Source organism: Podarcis bocagei (genome assembly GCF_964188305.1).
Source record: "Podarcis bocagei genome assembly, chromosome: 12".
In the NCBI taxonomy this organism is placed as follows: Eukaryota; Metazoa; Chordata; class Lepidosauria; order Squamata; family Lacertidae; genus Podarcis; species Podarcis bocagei.
Window position 1 is genome coordinate 5,549,270 of NC_138137.1, and position 26,971 is coordinate 5,576,240.

At 42.1% G+C, this 26,971-nt stretch overlaps 1 protein-coding gene and 1 long non-coding RNA gene across 3 annotated transcripts in view; one reads left to right on the top strand and one right to left on the bottom strand.

The window, feature by feature from the left end:
- POU6F2 (POU class 6 homeobox 2) overlaps positions 1–26,971 on the bottom strand; it is a 304,331-nt gene that overhangs the window by 142,529 nt on the left and 134,831 nt on the right. For both annotated transcript variants that reach the window (XM_081165150.1, XM_081165151.1), the window contains exons 3-4: positions 8,398–8,489; positions 3,756–3,984 (exon numbers count right to left, since the gene is read on the bottom strand). In XM_081165150.1, coding sequence (XP_081021276.1) covers positions 3,756–3,984; positions 8,398–8,489 — 321 coding nt within the window. The remainder of the gene's footprint in view (positions 1–3,755; positions 3,985–8,397; positions 8,490–26,971) is intronic.
- Positions 1,781–25,277, top strand: LOC308570433. The gene is made up of 5 exons (XR_014001176.1): positions 1,781–1,830; positions 2,824–2,898; positions 13,038–13,082; positions 22,485–22,575; positions 25,088–25,277. It is a non-coding gene; the product is annotated as an uncharacterized lncRNA (long non-coding RNA).

The following is a 26,971-nucleotide window of genomic DNA, read 5'->3' on the forward strand; positions in this document are numbered from 1 at the left end:
ATTAAGACATTCTGGGAGATGATTTATAATGAAATGAAAAAGGTATTTAAATATACCTTCCTGAAGAAACCACAGGCCTTTCTCCTGGGCCTGGTTGGCCAATTGGTGCCAAAGAAGGATAGAACTTTTTTTATGTATTCTACAACAGCAGCAAGAATACTCATTGCAAAGTATTGGAAGACACAAGATTTACCCACCCGAGAAGAATGGCAGATGAAGTTGATGGACTATATGGAATTGGCGGAAATGACTGGCAGAATCCGAGATCAGGGAGAAGAGTCGGTGGAAGAAGATTGGAAAAAATTTAAAGATTATTTACAGAAATACTGTAAAATCAATGAATGTTAGAAAAATGTTGGAATGAAGTTACATGGCTTTAGTAGAAATGTTATAAGGAATTAAGTATAAATAGATTAATAGAGTATTAAAGGAAAAAATAAGGTTAGAATGAGTTAAGATAATTATAGGATAGAAAACAGTGGAAGATGGAAAGGAATTGCTGAAATAATTAGCAGAAGTGGAATACAAAAAGGGAGGTGTGAGGAGGTCGTGGAAATAAGTGAATGAAAGATGGGATAATGAAATTGTTGGATTTATTTTATTGTTGTTGTATTGTTTTGTTAGTTTAATGTATTGTTTGTATGTGCTTTTTCTTTTCTTTTAGTGTTTAAACTTTTTGGAAAAGTAATAAATATTATTTTTAAAAAAATAATAATCTAGGGGCATTATGGTATATTATGACAACAAATTTCATACACGTACTACGTTTTATTTCTGGTGCTGTGATATTTTTATTGTATGTTTTAATAGATATTTCTCTCTCTCACACACACACATAACTGTTTAATTGTGGTTTTTTTTTAAAAAAACACATTGCTTCTTCCCAATGTTTTTCGCTGTTTCTAGGCTTTATCATTTCATGCCAAACCACCTGGTGCCATGTGCTCTCACGACTCAGATTTTCTTCATTTTTTTTTATGTGTAGATACTATGAAATAAACTCAAATAATTTTTTTTTAAATTTTTCATCCAAAATTGGGTGCAAGAGAATTTTTTTAAAATTTTGATTTTCACACAGTTTAGGCTAATACAATTTCTGCGTGAGTTTAGAAAAAACAAGGGATCCGAGACGTATTTTGTTTTTATTAAATAATTAATAAAACTTAAAAAAAATATTTTATTACCACAAAAAACACCCTTCTTATTTTTAAAGCATAACAAGTTCATGGTTAGCCCATCCTACAAAAAAAGTATGATACATATTGTTAGTTGTGGTTTGCATGCTATGGCTTATCGAACCTGCCAATGTACAAAATGACTAAAATTCACTTTGAATGGTCAGTGACCCTTTTCTGTGGCACTCAATACCATATTTATACCTTATTTTGAAAGAGACCAATATTAGCTTTATTTTGATACCCAAATAAGCCCAATTGGTTGAAAAATAAGCGAATCAGGAGGGTTTTTTCCCTAAACTGACACAGAAATTGCATTAACCTAAATCGTGCGAAAATCGAAATTTGCGAAAATTTCTCCTGCGCCCAATTTTGGACCAAAAAATCTTTGAAAATGAATTTGAGGTTATCTCATGGGTATCTACACAGAAAATGTTTTTGAAGAAAATCTGAGTCGTGAGAGCACGGTCGAGTACAGTCCGGAACCCCGGACGCTCAATGAAAGGGACGCTCGACAAAGCGCGGCTCTGTGCATGCGCATTGTGCGATTTAGCACTTCTGCGTGTGTGGCAAACCCGGAAGTACTTCTGGTACTTCTGGGTTTGCTGCGGACGTTCGACGAAATGGACCCTAAACGGGGTGGACTCAAAACGAGGTACGACTGTATTGAAATCAGGACATTTGATGTGGGATGACCCTAATAGCTTACCCTCTTGTGTATGCACAGTGGGTGGGGGTGCAAATACGACCCAGGAACAGAGAGGCAACACTGTCAGGGAACTGCCATCGGAACAGGGAAGGGAGGTAGAGGGGCCGTTGGGATACAGGGATCTTCCGAAAGTCTTGCGAAGCGGTTCCTCTTCCTGCGGTGGGGAAAGCCACACCTCCAGTGGGGAAGAGAGAAAGGGGTCAGGGGATGCTGCTGGTCAGGGGATGCTGCCCAGCACTGCTCCTGGTCAAGCCGGCCAGGAAGGAAGCATGCCTCTTCCGTTGCCCACCTTGCGCAGAGGGGTAAAGCGCAAAGAAGGAAGAAAAAGGCTGGGGGTGATGAAGTTCTTATGTTGGGGACAAAACCGGAAAAAGCCACTCCCGGATTCTGCTAGCGATTGAGGCAGACATGAACTTTGGGGTTCCGCCCTGTAAATAGTTTTTGCACCAAATAAAACCTGTAAAAGACAGGTGGTTACTCGTGAGCAACCACCATTGCCATCTGACACAACACATTTCAACTGCAAGAGCGGAGGGAAAGAAATGTTCTGCACCTGGAATGGCCCTGACAGGGATGTGGAAAGGGGAGGTTGGTCTCTGCTCCAGACTCCCGTGGTGTGGATGTAACCATGGAGGTGCAGCCTAAGCGCTGTAACCACAGCACTGTGGCCCATTCTGCTGCTTGAAGTGAAATAGGAATTGCCACCTTGCCCTGCCTATGAGCTGACTTGGTTCTTGCATATTAAGGTCACAAAAAACCCTCTTCGAGGTCAGGAATTTTCCACCCAAAACACATAAGGCACACCAACATAATTAGAAAGGCTAATACTCAACTGGTCTTAACCAATATGTCTGAACTAAACTTGAGCTATAACATGTGCTGTTAGAGTTTCAGTGGCCCATGGGAATGGAAGTAATGAATTTCCTTTTTGAATTCCAGATACTGTTTTTGTATTTGCAAAGGTTTGGTGTGTCAAAACCGACCAACGAAATGAATTTCCAATGTCTCTGTCAGGTATCTCAGTCAACTACTGTAAATCTGAATTCCTCTTAAAAAATTATGACCTAAAACTGAAAAAGTAATTTATTTTATGTCTAAAATTACAATATGTGCCAAAATAATTGAATATTTAAAAATTCATATGTTTGCATTTATATGCAAAGTTATTTTAAATGAATTATAATCCAATTACACGGAAATTAGAAACATACTTAAAAACATGCAAAAAACCAAAAATCTCTCAATTTTGAGGAGAACAGCTACAATTCAAATGTTGTTTCTAGCAAGTTTTCTATTTTTATTTCAAACTTTACAAATCCTTCTTTCTGATAATTTTTTGAATAAATGGCAATTTACAGTAGTGGATTTTATTCTGTCCCTAAAAAAAAAAAAGCTAGACTAAATTAATCCTTTTGTTCCACAGAGCTCAACCTGATGATGAGGTATACCATATATATAATTTATATAAATTATAAATATATAATTTATATTCCGCCCTTTATCCAGATGTCTCTGGGTGGCTCACAGAACAAAACCAGAACACAAATCCACAAAATATATAATCAAAATAAAAACAACACTACAACAAAATAAAAAACTACTCTGTACCCTATAATCAATGGGGGACCAAATTAACACTGGGGAGACACTGAAATCAGACTTTCTAAACATCTCTTGTTACAAGCTCTTCCATTTAAGAACTTTAAACCAAATCTACTGAACTCAGTCTACATGCCTATTTTATAGTTTTGTTTTTCATCTTTCAATTGCCTTCTGTTGTTATGATTGTTCACTCGGTTTTATATACATTATAAAATGAAACAATGGAAAAAACAATGGAAAAAGGAAATGGAATTTCCAATGCGATTTACCTTGTAGATTTTGCAACGGCAAAGTCATGATGCCTCCTGCTGCAGCTGCGGCCACCAGCCCTTGGATGTTGGTGAGATTAGCGGTAGGCAAAGTCAAGACCAGTCCTTGCTGGCCCCCCAACTGACCCGCCATGTTGAAAGGAATAAGGATAGGTTGATTCAGTGCTGGCGTGCCTCCCGGCATCACCCCTGCGACAGCTGAGGCTAGCTGCTGCGCCGTCAGTAGTGGCTGAAAGGAGACGTAATGATCATATTTTAACATGTAACAAAATAAAGGCACAACAGCACGGCTGCAGTGGTTTCACTAGAGCAGCCTCACCCAACCTGGTGCCCTCCAGATGTTGTTGGACAACTCCCATCAGCCTCAGCCAGCACAGCCAACCTTCAGGTATGACAGGAGTTGCGTCTCGAGGTCCCCAAGCCAGCCCAATAAAATACAATTGGCACTTGATTTTAGTTTAAGGATTTTGGCATAATTTTGGCCACAACTTTATTAAAATTACAAACAATGTGAGTGGTTGCTTAGGCATTGGTTGCGACTATCTGACCCCGCATGGGGACAGACTACATTTGCACGCTTGCGAAAGTCAGAAAGGGAAAACATTTTGGGGAGAGAGACAGGACTGGGTACCATGACTCACCTCTCCCCAAATGCTCCCGGGGGCTCTTGCATGGCCCTAGCCCCCCCTTTTTTTTAAAAAAAAGATTTTTATTGGTTTTACAAAAAAAAAAAATTAAAACAATACAAACATATAAAAAGACATACAAACATGTATAGTTTCATACCCTTTTTTTCATAAACCTTGTTTCTCGGACTCCCCCATACCTCCCCTTTCTGTATCCCAATGTCCAAAGTTTTTCAGCAACTTCTAAATAGTTCTGTCAAGCCTCTGTCCTCTTAATCTTTCCTTCATTCTAATCTTATATCGCTGTAACCCTTTCTTTCTCAAAACCTCGACATTCTAACATTCATGCAGTTTATAGTAGTCCTTAAGGTAAATTTTAAACTTCTTCCATTCTTCTTCCGCCGTCTCCTTCCCCTGGTCACGGATTCTGCCAGTCTGCATGGCCCTAGCCCCTTGGCAGGTGTTCGGACAAAAGCATGGCAAACCCCTGGATTCCTTTAATGGAATTCCTTTGCAGCAGCAGCAGCATTGTGGAGGGGCAGGCACAGCCAATCCATGCCCCTCCACCAACCAATCTCTAAACCAATGCCTAACCGCAACAAGTTGTGACAATTTGCTAAGCAGTAGGCAAAAACCAAATGGCACCAGCCAAATGGACAAAATTCCTACCGGGCCCCTGCCCCAAAAGCAGACGACCCCATGACAGGCATAGTAAGGTCAATGCGAACAACCTGAAAATAGGGAGGGAGGGTGATCCAATGTGCGCAGCGAAAAGAGAAAGCTCAATGCTGCACGCAGGGTATTTAAAGGCCATGGCTGTCAATCACAAAATGGCAACATTCAAATCTCCCCAGCAACAGAAAGCACATGTTAATGGTGGCCAAAGCAACAGTGGGTGTCTTGCTAGCCCCCACCGCAACACTTGCTCTCCATGAAGGAGAACATGCTTTGTAGTCTAAAAGCTCTGGTGGACACCATGTTGTGCAAACTGACCCAGAGCCTGTGACTTACTTCTGATTTGTTTTAGATTTCTGACTACAATCACGGGGCGTGGGGCGTGTGTACTAGGCCAGCAGCATTTAGAAATGCTGGATTATTTAGATCAGGCACGTCCAACTCCCAAGAGACTGCAATCTACTCATAGTATAAAAAGACCGGCTGTGATCTACCCACTGTCATTGCCAAGAGTTGTTGATTTTTTTTTAGGGGAGGGTTGCCCAAAGGCAATCACTAAACTTCAAACTTGGGACACCCAAGCGATTTACTGGTAGATCACAATCTACCTGTTGGACATGCCTGATTTAGATTAACGAGTTAAAAACACTTTTAATTGACTGAAAAAGGTGTCCCAATCAGCCAGCAGTTGTAGATACAGATGATATGGATACAGATATGGATACAGACATTCTTCTTCACTGTGATTAAAAAATATAGCTGGCAAGTGCCTTCTCAAAAGAGGTATTCTCTCTTTTCCATTACGTTGGGAGGAACGCCTCTTCTAAGACGATGCCTCCCACAAGAAATTTATGTGCCGTCTAAAAACAAAGGAAAAAATGCTTCTGGCATCAGAAACATTGTTTTTACCCATATGCAAGTTTCGCTGATTAATCAACTAAAAGTAATATGAACAATCAATTTCAATTGATAAATTTGCAGCGAGTTTATATAATAATTTATGAAAGGAGAAATCAGTGCATGGGAGCTTTCTCAGGCAAAGCTTTCTAGAGAAGCTGTTGCTGCACTACAACTTTAATGCGCAAACTGGCTTCCAAGTAAATATTTCGTACTCCATGTGGTCATTGGCCAAATGGGGGCCCCATTGTTTGCCCCACTGGCCTGAGAGGTTCCAAACCCCTGCTGAAAACACTTACTGTAGGTACCCAATAATATTTAAAAATGCAGTAGCTATTTGCCAAATTTGGTGATAATTAAAGCCTTTGTTTAAGATTTGTAAATCACTTTTCAAACAAAATGCTTCCCAAAGCAGTTTAGACACATCCAGCATACCAGTAAACCCAACATGACCTACCAACCAAAAATAAGTTTGTTGGCCTGGTTTTCTATACTAACATTCCTTCAATCATATTCTCAAGGTGGTTTTCAAAAGAACAAAGCAATTAAAATGTAAATACAGGGCTGTTCTTTGTGTTTGCTTTTTGCAGAGGTATTCTGCAACAGTAATAGTGGAATAATAGTGCATTTGTACGGAACATCATTCCACTTTATTAGTTGCTTCCCCAATATGAGCACATTATGGCCACTTAAGAGGACCGCTCCTGCACTGCTGTGCAACTGAAGTGGCCTAGAAAATAAATTGGAACATCTGTGGCATAAACAGTTACAGGATTTCAGCAGGAAATTACAGGACTCGTATTTATTGGAAACAAAGAAGTATGTCCGCTCCTAAACATTTGCAGGTGCAAACAGTACTAAAAGTGAGATCATATATAACTGTCCCAATACAAATCATCACCAAAGCACAACAAAAAGGACATCTGGATGGACCGGCTGTTGTTGCGTAGACAAAAAATAACCAAATTTGTAACCCCCGCCCCCCAAAAAAGCTCAGGAGGTCAATCTATAACCCACATGGAGTTGTTGTTCCACATATACTTTTATGCTGTGAAGAGCCCTGAAATCTACGGATGAAAGGTGGCATACAAATTTAAGAAATAAAAATAATATAGGTCTGATTTCTGGCAGTGAGGGCTGTTCTACAGGCTGTCCCTTCTCATGAGTAAGCAGATCTGTTCAGAGATCAGAGGAAGTGTGTTCCTCATTGCTGCTCTCAGTCTCTCTTTAGGAAATATAATACTCTGCTCCTTTACACTCACAAACGCTGATTTGTTGATTTCCTCTGAATTCTTTCCAGTTTCACATCCATAGCATATACTAGACCAGGTCGGGTAATATGGACCCCACCTGTGCTCTGAGCTGCGCCATCTAGAATATAAGTATTGGTTGCTCTTGAAAGGACGGCTTGATTAAACCCAATCACCGAACATTTCCTAAGAAACAAAGCCAAACAACTCCTTTGAGCTGGCAGCCCCCCAGTGGGCAGATCTGCAAAAGCTGCCAGCTATAGTTCTGGGGGTGCTACTCTGACTGGCTTTGGCCCTTCCAGGTCATAGACAGAGGTCTTGAGCATCACATGCAACTTGATGGTTTTTGTAAAAAATAAATCAACGATGCCAAGCATTGAACATGGGACCTTTTGCACGGACAGTTTGTGTTGTACCATTGAGCCTAGGACCCTCCCCAAATATGTAAAGCTTCGTGAATCTGCATGTAATCTTTGTGCAGGGGTCATGCTCAAATTGCTGCATAGTTCAAATTTTAATACAAGTGCTGCCAAAGCAAACACAAATTCTCAGCACCTTTGTCAGACTAAAGCTTGAAGGGTTCTTAGGAGGAACTTGTGGCAGTTCAAATGGCACCAGCCAATTTAATTCTCCTGTGGAGATATGCTCAGAAACTGGGGGCTGGAATGTCTGCCAGCTCTTCCCTAGCAGCCTGGCTCAGTCACTTTGTAAACAGAAACCCTTCAAATTTTTACTTAGAATTACAGCACAATCCACATAAATACTTGTTGGCTCCCAACTAGGATAAATGTAATTTGAAACAAGGTCTGTGCGCAACACACACAACTGTCAAACCCAAACTGTTGACTCAAACTTACATTAAAAGTCCATTTAGCAGTTTCACATCAACTCAGGCTGTATTTAAAGCAGAAGGCTGATGTGAGGCTCCAGTAACCTAAATTAAGGAGCAAAAATCCCTAGCCCAAATCTGAAATTTGGCTTGAAATCTGTACACAGATTTCTATCTTTTTTAAAAATGAGATGAACAAACTCTCTCACACATGCACACACACACATTTTTAAAATGTTAATTGCTAAGCATACATTTCAAACGACAGCATGCAGCCAAATAATTCTACTTTATCCATTTAGCTGATTGTCAATATTTGCTTTCAGAAAAGCAAATTTTATTTCGAGTCAATGATAGAAACTGACCTGGGGCCCGACAGGGAACGCTGGATGGGACTGACTGGGTTGGTGCTGATCAGATGTGCTTGTATCAGACAGCGCTGTGTTTCCTCTGGCTCCTGGAATTCAAAGAAAAAGCTCTACCTTAATATCTAGCCTGGGGACTAGCACATTACATTTTGCTGTGATGTCACATAGCATCAAGCTGAAAATGATATGCTAAAGCGGTTTATCAATAACTCAAGCGTTCAAATCACTTATCAGCTGCATAAATTATGTTAACATTCATTCAGGCCAGCCTACTCACTCGGAGGGAGATACGGAAATCTGACAGCAGTGAAACTGAAGCCATCATCAACACAGCTAATGTGGATTGCATTATACATCCATTTACATAAAAAAAAAATCACACAAGCTCTCTGCAGGGGAAAGAGCCCCTTTTTTTAATGCTAAAGTGAGCAACAGCTATCCTAATTTCATAGAGCAAGAATTAACTGGGCCAAAGTAAAGTGACTTCTACTGTTTATCTCTGTGAAAGAGTATAATATCAGTAAAATATCACAGTGCAAACTAGTGGATCCAAGGCAATTGGACTTTGCACAGATGAAGAGTCAGGGTTTGGGACTAAGAGTCAGCCTAGGCTCTACAAATTTCACAGAACGAGAGACTAGAGGTACTACTTGAGACTAGAGGTAAAGGGGCTTTTAAAATTTGTTTTAATGCTCCTCCCCATAAATGCCCCAACAGGTAGACAATAGAGGAGCATAACAGAAAGAGGGCTAGATTAAGCTTTCTTACTACATGCAATGTACCATTCATTTGGGGAAGTGTTTCAACTAAGTTACCGTATTTTTCACTCTATAAGACGCACCAGACCACAAGATGCACCTAGTTTTTGGAGGAGGAAAACAAGAAAAAAAAAAATTCTGAATCTCAGAAGCCAGAACAGAAAGAGGGATCGCTGCGCAGTGAAAGCAGCAATCCCTCTTGCTGTTCTGGCTTCTGGGATAGCTGCGCAGCCTGCATTCGCTCCATAAGACGCACACACATTCCCCCTTACTTTTTAGGAGGGGAAAAGTGAGTCTTATAGAGCAAAAAATACGGTACTTCACTGGCAGCAGGACGCATTGCCATGCCACCTCAACTGACTAGTATGTTCTGCACAGATTCCAGAATAGTTTTAAGCAGGGCCAGCCCAAGACATTGGGGCACCTGAGGCAAGCCACAAAATAGCACTGACACCCCACTTCCCTGCCACCAGAGAAGAAGGGGTGAGTAACGATCTACATCAGGGAAAATGGGGGGAGGGGACACACTGAATCAACCCAATGGAATCAAAGGTCTGGGGGGGGGGGAGAGGGTCTGCTCCGAATCATGGTGGGCAGGTGTACCACTGTAGAGGCAGCATTGCCTTCAAGGAGTGCACAGCCACGGGCACCCTAGCAGCAACAGCAGGCAATGCATTCCTGGGAGGCCAGATCTGCCACTTTGTGGAAACTGGCACCCGAGGCAGTTGCCTCACCTTGCCTCCTGGGTGGGCCGGCCCTGCTTCTAAGAGACGTAGAACCAAATCCTTGCTCTGGAACAGACTGCCCCAGTTCCTAAACCTGCCCTCCAAATGCTTTGGATTACAACTCCTATCAGTCCCAGCCTGTTTGCCTAAAAGGTAAAGGACCCCTGACAATTAAGTCCAGTCATGAACGACTCTGGGGTTTCGGCGCTCATCTCGCTTTACAGGCTGAGGGAGCCAGCGTTTGTCCACTTCCGCAGACAGTTTTTCCGGGTCATGTGGCCAGCATGACTAAGCCGCTTCTGGCGAACCAGAGCAGTGCACTGGAAACGCCGTTTACCTTCCCGCCGGGGCGGTACCTATTTATCTACTTGCACTGAGTGCTTCCTAACTGCTAGGTTGGCAGGAGCTGGGACTGAACAACGGGAGCTCACCCTGTTGCGGGGATTCGAACCGCCGACCTTCCGATCGGCAAGCCCTAGGTTCAGTGGTTTAGGCCACAGCGCCACCCGCGTCCCCAGCCTGTATGCTTGGAAGGTGCCAATCAGGACACTTGGAGGGTATGAAATAGTTACCTGCATCCACCAAGCTCCTGAAAGAAGACCTATGCAAGCAAGCAGCTGGGCCTCAGCCTGTTGTACCTGGCCGTGGTGCTGATCAGCTGAGTACCCCCCACCTCAACACCTAGGAGTCCTATTGCCAATCAATCTGACAAGAAGAAGAAGAAGAAGAAGAAGAAGAAGAAGAAGAAGAAGAAGAGGAGGAGGAGGAGTTTGGATTTGATATCCTGCTTTATCACTACCCGAAGGAGTCTCAAGGCGGCTAACATTCTCCTTTCCCTTCCTCCCCCACAACAAACACTCTGTGAGGTGAGTGGGGCTGAGAGACTTCAGAGAAGTGTGACTGGCCCAAGGTCACCCAGCAGCTGCAGGTGGAGGAGCGGAGACACGAACCCGGTTCACCAGATTACGTGACTACCGCTCTTAACCACTACACTACACTGGCTCTCAGAGCCATACTTCCTCTAGCAGCTAAATTGGGGTTGGAATATGTACCCATCTGTCGATGCAGTTCAATATCCACTTAGAGATACATACACGTAAGCCTGCTTCCACCTTCTTATGCCTCAATAAGTAGGTAGGGGTGTGTGCATTATTTCTGCAGGTGAATGGCTATTAGTAGCAAATAAAAATAATAAAAAATAAATCAATGAAGCAGGAGCCTGCCTGTTTATTGTTTCTGGGGCAAGGGTGCATGAATGCGTTTGGCAAAGAAGCATCAGGAACACAGGTGCTTCTGCAACAATTTTTAGGATTTCTGCCAGACAGTTTGGTGTAGATTTTGTTTTCTGTGGTTTTACTGATGGCTATAGAAATGGAATTCCAACTCAACCTTAATAAGATCTTCTCCCCCCCCCCCACACGTTTGTCCTATGAATAGCAAGTGCAAGGCAATTCAGAACTATTTTATTGCCACGCCATGGTCTGTGAAGGAAAAAAAAGGGATCTGATTCTGCCATACTTATAAATTTTAAAGAAGGTATTATCTGCTCATTTAAAACAAATTCTTCTATATATTCTCCAAGGGGACAGACTTATAAATAATGTAAATGTGAAAGAAATACATCACCACATTAAGGTACAAATAAAATAGACTGCTACATATTATTCAATTGACTTCTATCTCTATAGCAATGTGTCAATCTTAACAATATTTTATATGGGGATTAAGCAATAAATGCAGAGAATCATTAGGCAGAAACCTGGGAATCTTATTAATTTGTAATTTAAAAAAAAACAAAAGGAAGTCAGAGAGGCACATTGGTTTGGGAATACTTACAAGTGTTGTATTGAAATTCTTACATTGATTTAGAACAGGTTAATAATAAAAGCATGTTGATGTTTCTATAAAATGAACAGTGCCAACATTGATATCACACTTAATGTTCTTCCTCTCTTTAAAAAAGAAGTTTTTGAATGTACTGTATATGAACTCCAGCAGTTGGCTATTACATTTTTTTTAGGACATACAGTCATCAGAACATTAGTTTTAAAATAAAACCAGTGCAATTGTACATTCCAGTTCAGGAGACGGGGAGCACACCGTCACCAAAGAACAAACAGATAAAGCCAAAGTTCCACCCAGGATTAAGGGCAATAGCTTAATAGAGGAAAAAGGCATAGTCTTATTGGTGTTTGCCACTTAGGGAAAAAAAGTAACACAAAGTAGAAATAGTAATACATGCAACATCTTTACATGGCTTGCGTATGTTGTGGCAATTTCAACAAATTCATATCCAAATTGCTCAGGTTATGTCTGTCAAAGTGCAAGCTGATGTGGTTCAGTGGCTAAGAAAATGAATTGCAAGTCATACAATTCCCTTTTTTGCTTCTGCCATGTTCTCAGTAGAGTCATCTTCATACAATCTTTGCACATACAGTGGTACCTCGGGTTACATACACTTCAGGTTACATACGCTTCAGGTTACACACTCCGCTAACCAGAATTAGTGCTTCAGGTTAAGAACTTTGCTTCAAGATAAGAACAGAAATTGGGCTTTGGCGGTGCGGCAGCAGCAGGAGGCCCCATTAGCTAAAGTGGTGCTTCAGGTTAAGAACAGTTTCAGGTTAAGTACGGACCTCCGGAACGAAATAAGTACTTAACCCAAGGTACCACTGTACACAGAATATGTATGGGGTGGGGGCGGGGCGGGGGGAGACATGGAATCCCACCAGGAACCCCCACCATATGTAAGTTTGATTTATGGGATCACCAGTCTCATATAACCAACATGCTTAAGTCTAATTAATGCATGAAGGGGTTAAAGCCATAGAGTAAGCTGTCCTGCCAGGCTTACCTAGGTCACTCCCCCTCACCTTGGGAGAAAATAGGTAATCAAGCTTATTGTTGTACCTCAGTCTACCTAAAAAGCTCAGCGTGTAAAGAGGTCTGAGCTGGCTGCTCTAAGCTCAGACTTCATGGCGCTTTCAAGGTTCTTATACCAATAATTTAGAAACTTTCACCCCTGCAATGAAGCCAAGTTTTACTGCCTGTGTTTTCTGACTAATGTATGGAAAAGCTCATGAACTTGACCTTTGGAGATTTTGTAAGTAAACCATTTTTAATGTACCAAATGTGTGGTCTTCTTCTATGCTAGGGGAAGAGAAGACTACTTTGGAACTTGCAAGGGCATATTTTAAAGGTCTAATAGCCTATATTTCCACGCTTTACTTTGCTGCACATTTTATTATTTTAAATCTCTGCTGGGGTTCTCTCGCCAAACAGTACTTGCCCCAAACCTGGATCTTGGTATCCAAGAATTCTCCTTTTATACCTGTTTGTTCATTGCCAACCAACACAACTGACAATCAGAACTTCTTGTGTTTAAATACTGCATAGCCAAATTCTCTCCACATCATCTTAAACCTTCAAAAGAAGCCACAAGTAGTATTGGAGGCAGGTGTCCCTCCTTACTGCTCGTGTAATGACAATATTCTCCGCCTTGCTTCTCTGCTGCTTTCACCCTAAGGATCAGTTTGTACAACGAGAGGTTTTCAGTGAAATAATTGCAACAACCAGGTGAGCTTTGTTTTGTGAAAGAGACCCAAACCGACCCTTTTGGATTGTCTAGTATAGAGTCATAGATTTGGGACAGACATTGAAGGCAATCTATCCACCTCAAGGCTCAGCGCAGGAACTACAGAGCAGGATTCGACTCCATCATCCCTCATGCAGTGGTTCTAGCCCAGCAACAGAAAACATGTCTGCTCCTTCATCCGCATGAAGGTCCTTCAAATGCGATTCACAAGTCAATTCACATATTAATTATCATCTGATGAGCTTGTCGTGTTCTTCTCCACTGATAGGTGCTATAGGCACATGTTTAAAAGGTCGCACCTCTGTCAGTTAAAATATGATGGAAGCTGCCAATTTCAAACTGGTGATCGTCACATGAAATACAGTAAACACATAATTAGGCAAATCCTTCCTTGGTGAGAACGAAAGATGATAGCAAAAGGCTATTCAGATGTTAACTACCATATTCACATATAATCACTGAGAAAATTGATTCTTCAGGACTTATGCCCATGAAAGATGACAGCATTATTCTGATTATTTACATCAAATGGCCTTGGCAGCATTCCTGTTTTCTCCTGTAATGAAAGTAATGCTTGAGCTATAAAAAATTGGCCCACTATTCACTTCTCAAACATCTTCCTCAATCTGTCTAAAAGTAATGGGCCAGTCCATACTAGTTCATGGCGCCCTTCAGCTGTTATGCACTACTACAACTCCTACAATTGGCCATGCTGGTTCAGGCTGATTGGAACTGTAGTCCATGGCATCTGGAGGGCAGCACATTTTCCTTCCTCGCTTGATCACTGAGACATCAGGTGATGGCTTTCAAAAGTTATTGAGCCATCAGAGATCAAGCCCCACATGCAGAGCCGTCATGTGACTTCTTCCTTTAAACCCAGGGTTCATTAGCTGTGAACCACCAAGTGTCAAACAGTGAAGCAATGCACATGGTTGTGTGCTTACACAAATAAATTACTGTCAGACCTTAACTATCTACAATATTAGTTCCAATAATTTACAAAGTGTGTCCATTTTTCAACAGTTCTAGTTTTCTGGTTATTGTTACACCTTCTATGTAACCCATCCATTGGTTAATTTGTCTAACTCTGTGAGATCTAAACACCTCAATAACCCACACAGTCATGATTATTCCATTTATGAACCCTTGTAATTTTTGCTAACATTAATAGATTCATAATTAGAGATTTTATGCACATCTGATTTTTAAAAAAATAATAATCCAATGAAATAAAAACAGCAAAGGTCTTAATCCCAATCCTAACCTTGAAGTTTCTGATATTGTGGTCATTACATTTCTGAGCACAATTCAAAGTGTTGATGCTGACCTTTAAAGCCTGAAACGGCCTTGGCCCAGTATACCTGAAGGAGCGTCTCCACACCCATTGTCCAGCCCAGACACTGAGGTCCAGCTCCAAGGGTCTTCTGGTGGTTCCCTCCCTGCGAGAAGTGAGGTTCAGGGAACCAGGCAGAGGGCCTTCTCGGTAGTGGCGCCTGCCCTGTGGAACGCCCTCCCATTAGATATCAAGGAAATAAACAACTATCCAAATTTTAGAAGACATCTGAAGGCAGCCCTGTTTAGGGAAGTTTTTAATGTTTGAAGTTTTATACTGTTTTTAGTGTTCTGTTGGGAGACGCCCAGAGTGTCTGGGGAAACGCAGCCAGATGGACGGGGTATAATAATAATAATAATAATAATAATAATAATAATAATAATAATAAAAGTTTCCAATAATCATGTGCCACCTGGCATGCCCACCACATATGAAGTAAACAATGAGATGCACATAACCAATATTTGTGGCTATGTGGAACGAACGACCCCAACTGAGATATATCTCACTCCAACTTTGTCTTCTTTCAGACAACAGGTAAAAACCCATCTTTTTCACCAAACTTTCAGTGACAGATTAAAAGTCATTTTATGTGTTTTAATTATGCTATGTATGGAATTTATTAGAATTATGTTAATACTTTTGTTTGTTACATGTTATGTTTTTATATAATTTAATATAGGATCAATTTCAACAGAATTACTCTGAGCATGGCTTTGTTAACTGTCATTTTAAGTCTAGATCCAATTGTATATTTTTCTTAAATTTTAAAATATTTTTGTCCCATCCTTCCTTGATTCGCACCCAAGGCTGTTTATGCAACAAATAAGTTACCAATTATACCATGTGAATTCAATAACAATAACATTTATATTATGTCATCAATGATCTATTCTGTCATATATGATCTAGTTGCAGGGGGTTGGACTAGATGAACTCCAAAATCCTACAATTTGATTATTCTAATAATAATAATAAAAATCAAGGAAGCCAAACAAACAGAACCACCAGCAGCAAAAAAAAAAAAAAAAAAAAAAAAAAAAAAAAAAAAGCAGTAGGCTAAGATAATGCTCAACCAAACATCCTTTTAAAGACAATGTACCATAAATGAGAAGTTCTTGCCTCCATTTCCCATCTGTCTAATCTCTAAAATTAATCATATGTGATGACCAGATTTACACAGAAGAAGGCAATCCTTCTTCTGGGTTCAGATGTGTTCAAGGTGTTAATGCCAAAACCAGAACTCTGAACTGTTCTCAGAAACAGCTATGATAAAATTTCAACAAGCAATTTTGGGGGGAGGATTCAGAACAAGATTCTTGAATATATTCAAGAGCTTTAAAAATGAATTTATTTTTAAAGCATGTGCTTTGGATACTTTTTGTACCTCACAATTATAACCAGAGACACAGCTGCTACGAAGGCAGAATTAATAATATGTGGGACCCTGCATACATTCTGCTTTTCACAGAGGTATTTTAGCATGAAATTTTGCATAACCTTAAATGGCTGCACATCCCGTTGCACAATATTCAAGAGGACTCTGGTTTGAAACTCAGCATCTGATTTGTCCAGCTCTTTTTCCAAGCCAGTTTAGCAATGCCTGGGAAACAGCATACAATTCCATGTGTATGAATGAGGCTTTACACAGCCTCAATATGAGATTATTCATGCTGGCTTTCCAGGATCAAAGAGGGATGTATCCTCCCGACACCCATATCTCTTTCACTCATGCACTTGTACTTCACTTAGCCTTACAGGCCCTCCTCCTAAGCTACCCACCGTATAGGAATTGCACCAGAAACAGGTTTTGCTTGAAAACCAGAAGAATGGCCAGAAGAAGAATTGTGAGTTAAGAACCAAGAAAATGCAGCAAAGCAAGAATTTCAAGCTGGCTGGGAGCTCCATTGCATCCAGCAGTCCTGGTGAAAATTTATTCTCTGCCATTTATTACTGTCTGTGAGAGAATAGGTGGAAACACCCAAGAATGAAAACCCCAGCCACAAAACATTCAGATAAGGCCATGATTCTTTGTTTACTTGCAGTGCTCTCTATATGAGCCAAATGGGAGAAGGAAAACTCTGATCCTAAAACTCTGCTGCCTTGTGGTATATCTTTGGGAGAAGAAAAGGCTAAGTAAACCCTACTCTAATCTAGAGTCTAAAACGGTTGGCTGGTGCTTTGTATACCTCCTTCCAGCAATTCCTGCAGACAAGCTGGTGCCAAGTGTATTGCTCTGCTTTCCCTTTAACAACATCAGTGAGGCTGAGAAGGGGGTCTTGTCCTCTGGGTACCTCCAGAGGTGCACTCCATTGTCTCTCAACAGATGCCAGCAATGAAAACTACAATAATAGTGACTATTATTTGGTACTCAAAAAGGTAAAGGACGCCTGACAGTTAAGTCCAGTCATGAATGACTCTGGGGTTGTGGCGCTCATATCGCTTTACTGGCCAAGAGAGCCGGCATTTGTACGCAGACAGTTTTCCACGTGGCCAGCATGACTAAGCTGCTTCTGGCGAAACCAGAGCAGCGCACGGAAACGCCGTTTATTGGTACCTATTTATCTACTTGCACTTTGGCGTGCTTTCGAACTGCTAGGTTGGCAGGAGCAGGGACCGAGCAACGGGAGCTCACCCCGTCATGGGGATTCGAACCACCAACCTTCTGATCGGCAAGCCCGAGGCTCAGTGGTTTACACCACAGCGCCACCCGCGTCCCCTATTAGCTACTTAGACATCAACAGTTGAAGCCTCAAATTTGTTGCTGTCCACTCTTCCTGAGCAAAGAAACCCCTCTACAGCTGCTTTACCAAGTCATAGCCACCACTATGGGCTGCTTTGACTTATTCTGGCTGCTTATATATGAAACTGCTTGGAGTGGTCATTCAGAGTTTTGGAGCAAGTTGGCATCAATAGGCTAATGACACTCAGCTGAATGTTAGGGAGAATGGAGAGGCCAACCAGTGCTTGGATGCAGCAGCGAGATGGATGAGAAAGAACAAGCTGAGCTGAATCCTAGCAAGAGAGAGGCACTGTGGGTAAATGGTTCCCATGTCTGAGAACTCCTGGATGGGGTTGTCAGACCCCTAAAGGAGAATGTTCTCTATCTGAGAGGGTTCTGGATCCAAGGTAGCCTCAGCAACTAGAAGTCCCTTTCACCTGCTGGTACATCAGCTGCAACCATTCCTGGACCAGGAAAACTTGGCCATAGTAATTCATGCATTGGCTGCACACACACACACACACACCCCTAGCATGCCAGTGCAATGTGCATCGCAAGACAGCTCCACTCCATCTCTCTTCTATTTAGATGCTGATGCAAGCCTTACATCCATACTGAGCACAGGGGAAACGAAGGAGAGCTGTTCTCGGGATGATCCTGTATGCTAGTCATTATCTAATTAAAATGTCCCTGAATGCATGAAGCATTCAACAAACTAGATTCAATCTTTACTGGTTGGAAACTAAACTAAACAGGACCCTCTACTTTTATCATTTAGGCCAATCCCAGCTTCCTGGCAATTTGAACTACGTGATACACATTTTTGTCACATTCACACTTAACACTTTTAGGTGTTCAGCAACCCCTTTGCTCATTACTTTTTCGTTCTCTCATTTCCATGCAGAAGTCTATTATTTACATTCTTTCCAATCCCACATCTTGATTTATACAGTTTTGCAAAATAAAAATACATGTTCATATTGGAGCATCTTGTATTTTTACAGTCTAAATGAGAGCTGAGAAGCAAGGTCACTACATGAAATGGGAAGAGATATCATGGTAAAATCATGTTCCTTATTTAAAATAAGCTGGCGCCCCTTCCCCCTGCCTCTCCCCGCCACCCCCACCGCCCTGAACGGTGCACAAAGATCCCTCTGTTAATGGTGCATGCATCTTTTATGAACTGGACCCTGCCCATTGTGGGTTGTAGTTTCTTTGCTACTGAATGCATTAGCACACATATAATCATATTAAGGTCACAAAGACTCTATCAATTTTCTACGAATTCATACAATATTTCTTTTGCTGTTAGCACTGCTGAATATAGTGGTGATAAAGGTTGCCTATTAGAAGATGGACAGTTGAACACATTATTATTTTATGTTGGACAGCTGATCCCTAACTAAACAGGGCAGAAGACGCTCTAAATTAAACTTCCTTTCTTTCCATTCTTGCATCCTTACTAAATGCCAAAGGGGGAGCATGTTAAAAGAACATCTATTATTTGGAGCAACTGCTACTATTTGCCTTTAAAAAAATATCACCAGCCATCAATTTCTCACGAGGTTCTTCACTTAATTTATATATGTTTTCATCTGATTATAAAGTAGAAACGATTTTATCTTTAAGCAGAGTTGTAATCCATGCTGTAATCCTTGCAGGGTTTACTAATCCCAAATGTTGACCAGGCTCATCTCCCAAGATTAGCTTCTCTTACTTAATACTAATAATACACCTAGTAGATCTAAACTACTGATCTGCCATTTCGCCTCATCAATCAGAAAACACTGGAATCGGTCTTTCATAACTCTTTACCTAGAACCATAAGTTTCAGAAATTTGCAAAAGGCAAGGAATGCTGAGATTCTTTCTAGCCTCCCTAATTGGTTTCCAAATAGGGTTGCCACCTTTGTTCTGACAAAATATGGGACAGGATGGCTGGGGCTGGGGGCAACCCCCACCCCCCACCGCTGAAATGACATCAAAACAATCCATTAAAATCTATTGCAGCCTAACCGGATGGCCACTCTGGAATTTGTCGCACCCACACATGAATTTGTAAATTTGTGCTTTGCTACCCAGAGCTTAAATGGACAACCTTTCACATACCCTTGCACACATGCACAGAACTGTACAGTGATACATGCAGGCCAGGGCAAAAATTAAACAGGGGGGCATATTCTGATATGGGGATGAACTATGTTCCACATATTAAATTTATGAAGGAGAGAAAATAATATTAGAGGGCAGTGGAAAGGGCAAGCCTTGTGGGGAGATACTTCTCCCCCACCCTCCTCTCTCAAATATCATGTGGGGCTTCTGGGCTACACTGACACAAAACCGCTTGTTTCTAGGGACTCAGAACTTGTAGTTCTCTGAGGAACAGGGCCCAGCACTCCCAGGCTGCAGCTCTGCAGATGGCCGCCTTCACCCAGCCAAAGCTTCAGGGAACTGGAAGCAGCAATCTGAAAACCTTGCCCTGATTTGTTCCTCTTTAGGGGTGGGATGAGGAGAGGGAGCAAGGAGAAAAATGGAAAGGAAGGAAGTGAGAGGTGGAGAGAGAGGGGGGGGGAACAGCAGAATACAAACTACGGTACATCCCGTATTGAATCAATACAGGGCATAGGATTTTACACTGAAATAATGGGCAATCCTGTATTATACAGGAGAGGTGGCAACCCTGTTCCCAGGGCAAACAGGCATCAGCACTGAGAACCCTGATCTTAGAGCAGGGGTAGGCAAACTAATGCTTTTGAATTCTAGTGCTGGAAGAGACTCTTGAGAGTCCCATGGACTGCAAAAAGATCAAACCTATCCATTCTGAAGGAGATCAGCCCTGAGTGCTCACTGGAAGGACAGATCCTGAAGCTGAGGCTCCAATACTTTGGCCACCTCATGAGAAGAGAAGACTCCCTGGAAAAGACCCTGATGTTGGGAATGATGGAGGGCACAAGGAGAAGGGGACGGCAGAGGACGAGATGTTTGGACAGTGTTCTCGAAGCTACCAGCATGAGTCTGACCAAACTGCGGGAGGCAGTGGAAGACAGGAGTGCCTGGTGTGCTCTGGTCCATGGGGTCACGAAGAGGCGGACATGACTAAACAACAACAACAAGGCAACCTAAGGCCCAGGGGCTGGATCCGGTCCAATCGCCTTCTCAATCCGGCCTGCGGAGGGTCCTAATATTCAACCAACCGCTAGAACACAGAACTTAATTAAGTTTGGGTTCTCTGGACTATTTGCATTTATTTACAAATATTTGCATTTATTTACACATACTGTACTTGTGAATCTCCCTTGCAAACAAATTACATTGCTCCCACACCAGTTCTTTAGGGTGGCAGCTAGCCCCCAAGTTGCTTTAAACTCAGCTCCTTGTGACTGTCTCAATCTCGCTCTCAGTCTGTGATGCATTGTTCTTTTCACACACAGAGAAACACCCCCACCTCACCCTGCCCCCACCCCTTGCTAGAGGGCTGAAATCTGGATGAGTCATCTTTTTTGACCATCACCTAGCCTTCTGGGGCCATATTAGCTCCCATGGAGACCCAGCAACTGAATTTCAAAGGTCATATTTTTGTCAAATCCAGGTACTGCCTCAGGTCGACCCACACGAGGGCAACCCACCCTGATAATCCCAGAAGTCTGATAGGAAACCCACAACAAGCCCTTTTGGAATTAGAAGGTAGAGTGGGCTTGCTTAAATCAACAGATAAAATAAACAAAGTACTCACGGGTAAAAACTCAAGTCCATGCTTGAAATGGCACTGGCGGCGACAGTGGGGGAGCTTATTCATAAGGAATCCATTCTGCTAAGACCCAAATCATTATCAATTCAGCTACTTCAGATTATGGATCTGAAGCCCCAAAGCTGTTCACAGGAAGCATGAATCAAGATACTAGCTTAGAAGCCAATGAGCAAGCTTAAAACAAACCAAAATATTTAATTGGTAGAAGGGTTAGGAGTGCAGAAGAGGGGCTCTACCCTGGGAAAAAATTAGCATCCTTTCATTGTGTTTTCACCAGATTGTGTTAAACTGTGAGAGCAGACAGGAGATAGCGCTTTATGAAACTCTCTCTCTTGGTACTTAGTCCACTATTCTGGTCTTGCTTCCAGCAGCGTTTTTGACAATTTCCTACTCTGCTCTGTGGTTTTTATGCAGCCCTACGGGGCGGCTGAATCAAGAGTCTCATTACAGGTTGTTCAGCTGCTCAGACTTTGCTGAGACTCTTAAAAGAGTCGCCCCACAGAGAGGCATACAGTAGGAGCCAAGCAGTGAGCTAAGGGGATGACAGCAGTTTTGGTCTGTGGACATAAGGCCAGGCTTTAAGATCAGATGAAATTACAAGCGAAAAAGAAGGAATAAAAATAGAAAACCCTGCTACAAATGAACATGCATATAGCATGCATTGTGAAATGTTTGTGTTTGCAAAAATTCTGATACACCCAGCCCCCCTCGGCAAGACCTCAACAGCATGATACCTATAGCAAAGATCTCATGAAATGTCTCAGCAGGGCAAGCCATTATTTCAAATGAGAGCATTGGCTTCTATCTGTAGCAACTCGTGGTATATTTGTGGCTGAAGATTGTGTGTGTTTTTGACGGAAATTAACCTGCGATTCTGTTTGCAATACAAAACCCACCAAAGGAAATGGCTGTGACAGAGCTTGACAAAGGATTCCCATATCATGTCAATTTAGCTATACTGATGCAGTTCCTAGGGAAATAGTTCACATGCCTGGTTTGAGAATATGAAAAGCAACACGCACACCCATACAACATGTCTATTCTAAATTCAAGAAGAAAAAATGTACTGAATGAAGAAAATAAATGCTAATTTGTGTTTAAATATTGGGGAAACTGGAATTAATAAATTGAGGAACAGAAGTATTAGATCTTAAGGCAGCATAAAGAACAGAAAATGTAATAAAATATATTGTCTGATCTACAGGAAAATCAAGAAGATGTAGGAATTTTTACATATCAGCCCATGAAAATACTTACCTACAAATAAGTATGAGTTCAATAGGACTTAATCCCAAGTAAGTGTGAACTGGATTACAGCCTCAGATTGATTCAGTCTGATTGCTTTTATAATGCAGAAAACTTGGTGACATGCTGAAATATCATCTCCAAACATCTTCTTTATGGCAAAACCTTTCCATAATAACATGCTGTGCGGATAGCATGTATGCAAAACAATTCAGGTCACCTACTAAGTCAAAAGTAACTGACAACTGGCAACTGAAAATGGCCAGGCTGTTCAATACCTACCAATCTTTCAGAGGCAAAATTAGGCGCACTGGTTATCCCCTGTTCCCACACCAAATCATGTGGCTTCCGTTTACCTTTTCCCCTTCTCTGCCTACAGTCAATTGCTATGAACAGCCTGTCTGCTCCTGCAGCCTTTCGAAGCAGGCTGCGCTAGTAGGATATTGGCCATAACAGTTTCCTGTTTATTAAAATAATTGTGGGTGCGGAACCCTTGATCTTACAATGGATTTATTTCTTGCATTTATAGCTCACCTTTTCCTCCAAGGGGCTCACAATTGCATACATGGTTCTCCCCCTGATCTTTCTTAATGCCCACAACAAGGGGGGGGGTAGGTAAGGCTAAGAGGCAAGTCACTGGCCTAAGGTGAGCTTCACGGCCAAGTGGAGATTTGAACCCTGCTCTCTCAGGTCCTAGTCCAATACTCTAACCACAATGTGGAGTAGAAAAAACAACAACCATCATTTGCTATCAATAGGAGGGAAGAAGTAAATGTCATTTTCTGTCTGTGTGTCACATGGAACATATCCCACTCTCAGGGGCAAACTGCAGGTTAGGAAACACTGGTGACCTTGAGGGGGTTGGGGGGGAGTGCCTTTGACAAGAGCACATTCTGAGCATAGAAATGGGTAGGTAAAGGTAAAGGGACCCCTGACCATTAGGTCCAGTCGTGGATGACTCTGGGGTTGCGGCGCTCATCTCGCTTTACTGGCTGAGGGAGCTGGCGTACCGCTTCCGGGTCATGTGGCCAGCATGACTAAGCCGCTTCTGGCGAACCAGAGCAGCGCATGGAAATGCTGTTTACCTTCCTGCTGGCATTTATCTATGTGCACTTTGAGGTGCTTTTGAACTGCTAGGTTGTCAGAAGCAGGGACCGGGCAACGGGAGCTGAGCCCGTCGCGGGGATTCGAACCGCCGACCTTCTGATCGGCAAGTCCTAGGCTCTGTGGTTTAACCCACAAGAGGAGTCATTTAACCCTTTCCCCACTCAAGTCCCCACACCCCACAATCAGAAGCTTCTTTTGCCTTTTGGAGGGCTTCAAATGCAGGTAAAGATTTGCTGAAGAGCCAGGGCCGTCTTAAGCATATCCGGCGCCGTGTTGCAAAGATCCTTCCGGTGCCCCCCCCCCCCCGTTTCCCAGAGTTGTTGACCTTTTCCCAAGGCTCTGCAGGGATCGCTCTCCTCCCACGGGGGCTTGGGAAGGAAGCTGCATGCCTGCCAGCCATATGACTTGGCACAGCTGGTGGGCATGCAGGAGGGAAAGGGGAGGTCACCGGCAAAGCCACGCAGCTCCCCCACTCGCTGGGGGTGCCCCTGAGAGGCCGGCACCCTGGCCCAATGCACCAGTAAGCCCAATGGGAAAGACGGCTCTGTTAAGAACATAAGACGGGCCTGTTGGCTCAGGGGAGTGGTTCATCGAGTCCATCATCCTGTTCTCACAGTGGCCAAGCCGAAGGCCTTAAGCAGGACTCTTCCCTGCCATAGTTTACATCAAATGGCATTCAGAAGCCTACTGGCCCCATCAGCGGAGGCAGCACATTGGGTTTGTAGCCGCGGTGGGCTGTGTTAGCCTAATCCTCATTCAAAGCCTTTCAAACCTGTATGAATGGATTCCATTGCAAACTATGCACTGTGTGCAGAAGCACTTATTTTTGTCTGTCCTGTCATGGCACCCACTCTGTGGAATAGTTTGCTTGGGAAAAATCCATTTGAACGGCATCGTTATATATTTCAGGCCAGGTGTTTAAGACCTTTCTTGATCTGCCAAGCATACCCCTACCCTCTGCTTCCCTGCTTTTACAGTGGAATTATAATTTTCTGTGTTGTGTTTCTACGGCTGTACTTAGTTAGGTTATTTTGAATTAATATTCAATACCAGTTGGGGTTAACAGAATTAATTCTTACTGACATGCTGCCTGTTGCCTTGAAGTCAAGGAAAGGGATCTAAGAAAAAAGTGAATAAATAACTGTGAAGAATCCTATATTTTAAATATTGGGTTTTAAAAGGAATTTTAAGCTATGCCACTTGCAATTCATTCTCTTAGACAGCAATCTTAGACACAAATACTAGGTCTTGAGGCCGACTGAACACAGTAGAACTTACTTTTGAGTAAATAGGTATAGGATTGTGCTGTAATTATAGTAATGCAGTAACTACAAAGCTCAATTTGTAAACAAGTGTGTGGTTGTCTATATATTGTTAGTATATTAAACAAGTACCCCCTTTGCTCATATATAAACTCATTTTTAAACATTGATATTTTTTGACGTTCCTCTGAAGAGCATCTGTGGAATCCTATGGCAACTCCCCAAATAGCAACAATGGATGAACACCAGCTTGAGAAATTCATGTCTATATTATTTATGAAGCCACAATTCTCCTGTAAATAACCCAGTTGTTAAAATGATATGTATCTATGTAATTGAGTCTTCTGTATACAAATAAATAAGGCTTTATTGCAATGTCAGAAGTTAACAGACCAGTCAATAAAATCAATAACTCACTTTTTCTTGCTTATATATCTACCTTTTCTCCACCTTTCTTGTGTCCTCTGTTTGTTCTCATTACATATTAACACTCAAAGGATATATTGTGCTTATGTTACTGTTTATTAAATGGCAATGAGCAAAAGAAGGCTTAGGAATCACAACCTCAGCAATTTAATAGACAGCCTATTTGTTGTGTGATTTCATGTATACCTACTGGAGATATACAAGGAGGAGAGAAAATGTCTCTCTTGATATATCAGAGTGCATGATACTTTTTAATATGAATGACTAGATGAAGGTTTAAATAAATTAGGTTCATGTTGATACACTTAGCTAAAAGTGCTTCAGGCCTGTATTGCATTATCCCATAACTGCTGTCAAAACAGTGCTTCCAGATTACAGCCTAGCACCTCTATTGCAAGGTTGTGTCAGCAGTTCCGATAATAAACTAGGTTTTTTCAGAAGTTTCTAACTTAGCCATTAAAAAAACTAAGCCTTTAAACTGTATGCATATAACCCTCATGCGGGAGTTATCAAGAGAAGGCCTATACAACACACATCCAATTAGTTGGTTCTTTTAGTATAGGAATCCGGATATTTGTATAATTTTTCACAATGCCTTTTACACATGTATTAGTAATAATGATAATGATAATGATAATGATGAAATACCATATTTACGCAAATCTAATGCGCCATCAAATCTAATAGGCACTCTGATTTTCGTGACATAATTTGGCCAAAAATGGTGTGCATTACATTCAAGTAAATACGGTAATCTTTACTAGTAGTAATGTCAGATGCCATCAATAAGAAGGCTTCCTGGATCAGGGAGGATTGCCTCCTGCCCCCAGCCCTGGTTTTTAAATTAATTCTATTTGCAAATTTCAGTACAGAAAAAGGGCATCAACAAAACAAAGGGCTGAGAGGGAGTTGGCGTACAACTTCCGGGTCATGTGGCCAGCATGACTAAGCAGCTTCTGGCGAATCAGAGCAGTGCATGGAAACGCCGTTTACCTTCCCGCCGGAGTGGTACCTATTTATCTACTTGCACTTTTTGCATGCTTTCGAACTGCTAGGTTGGCAGCAGCAGGGACCGAGCAACGGGAGCTCACCCCGTCGCAGAGATTCGAACCACCGACCTTCTGATCAGCAAGTCTGTGGTTTTAACCCACAGTGCCACCCGTGTCCCTAGTTGGGTAATTAGGAGATCGTGAAATCTCAAGAGGTGGTTTTAAGAAAGTTAAGAAATTGTGCCAGGTTAAATTGAGTAGAAGCAGTTTGGCTCCTCGCTTTCTACCTATCATGCATTAGGGGTGCCAAACCTTTTTTCAAAGAGGGCCAGATTTGATGACATGAACATGCGTGAGGGCCGACCAAAGTTGTTGAGCTATTTTTAGGATTTTACCCCAGGACATAAACAGCTACGGCGGCCGGATTTAATCGACCAGCAGGCCAGATTAGGCCTCCGAAACGGACTTTGGACATGCTTGCATCAATCTTTTGATGAGAGTGAGACACCAAACACGCTTATACCAATCTACAAATGAAAAATCCAGGCAAGACGGAAGGACTAGGTAGTTCCCTAGACTGGATGGGTTGTGTTCAACCTTCTTTTGGAAGAGGTGAAGGTCTGCAGTCTGGGGCTTCGTCTGGATCCACTGTTTTCACTGGA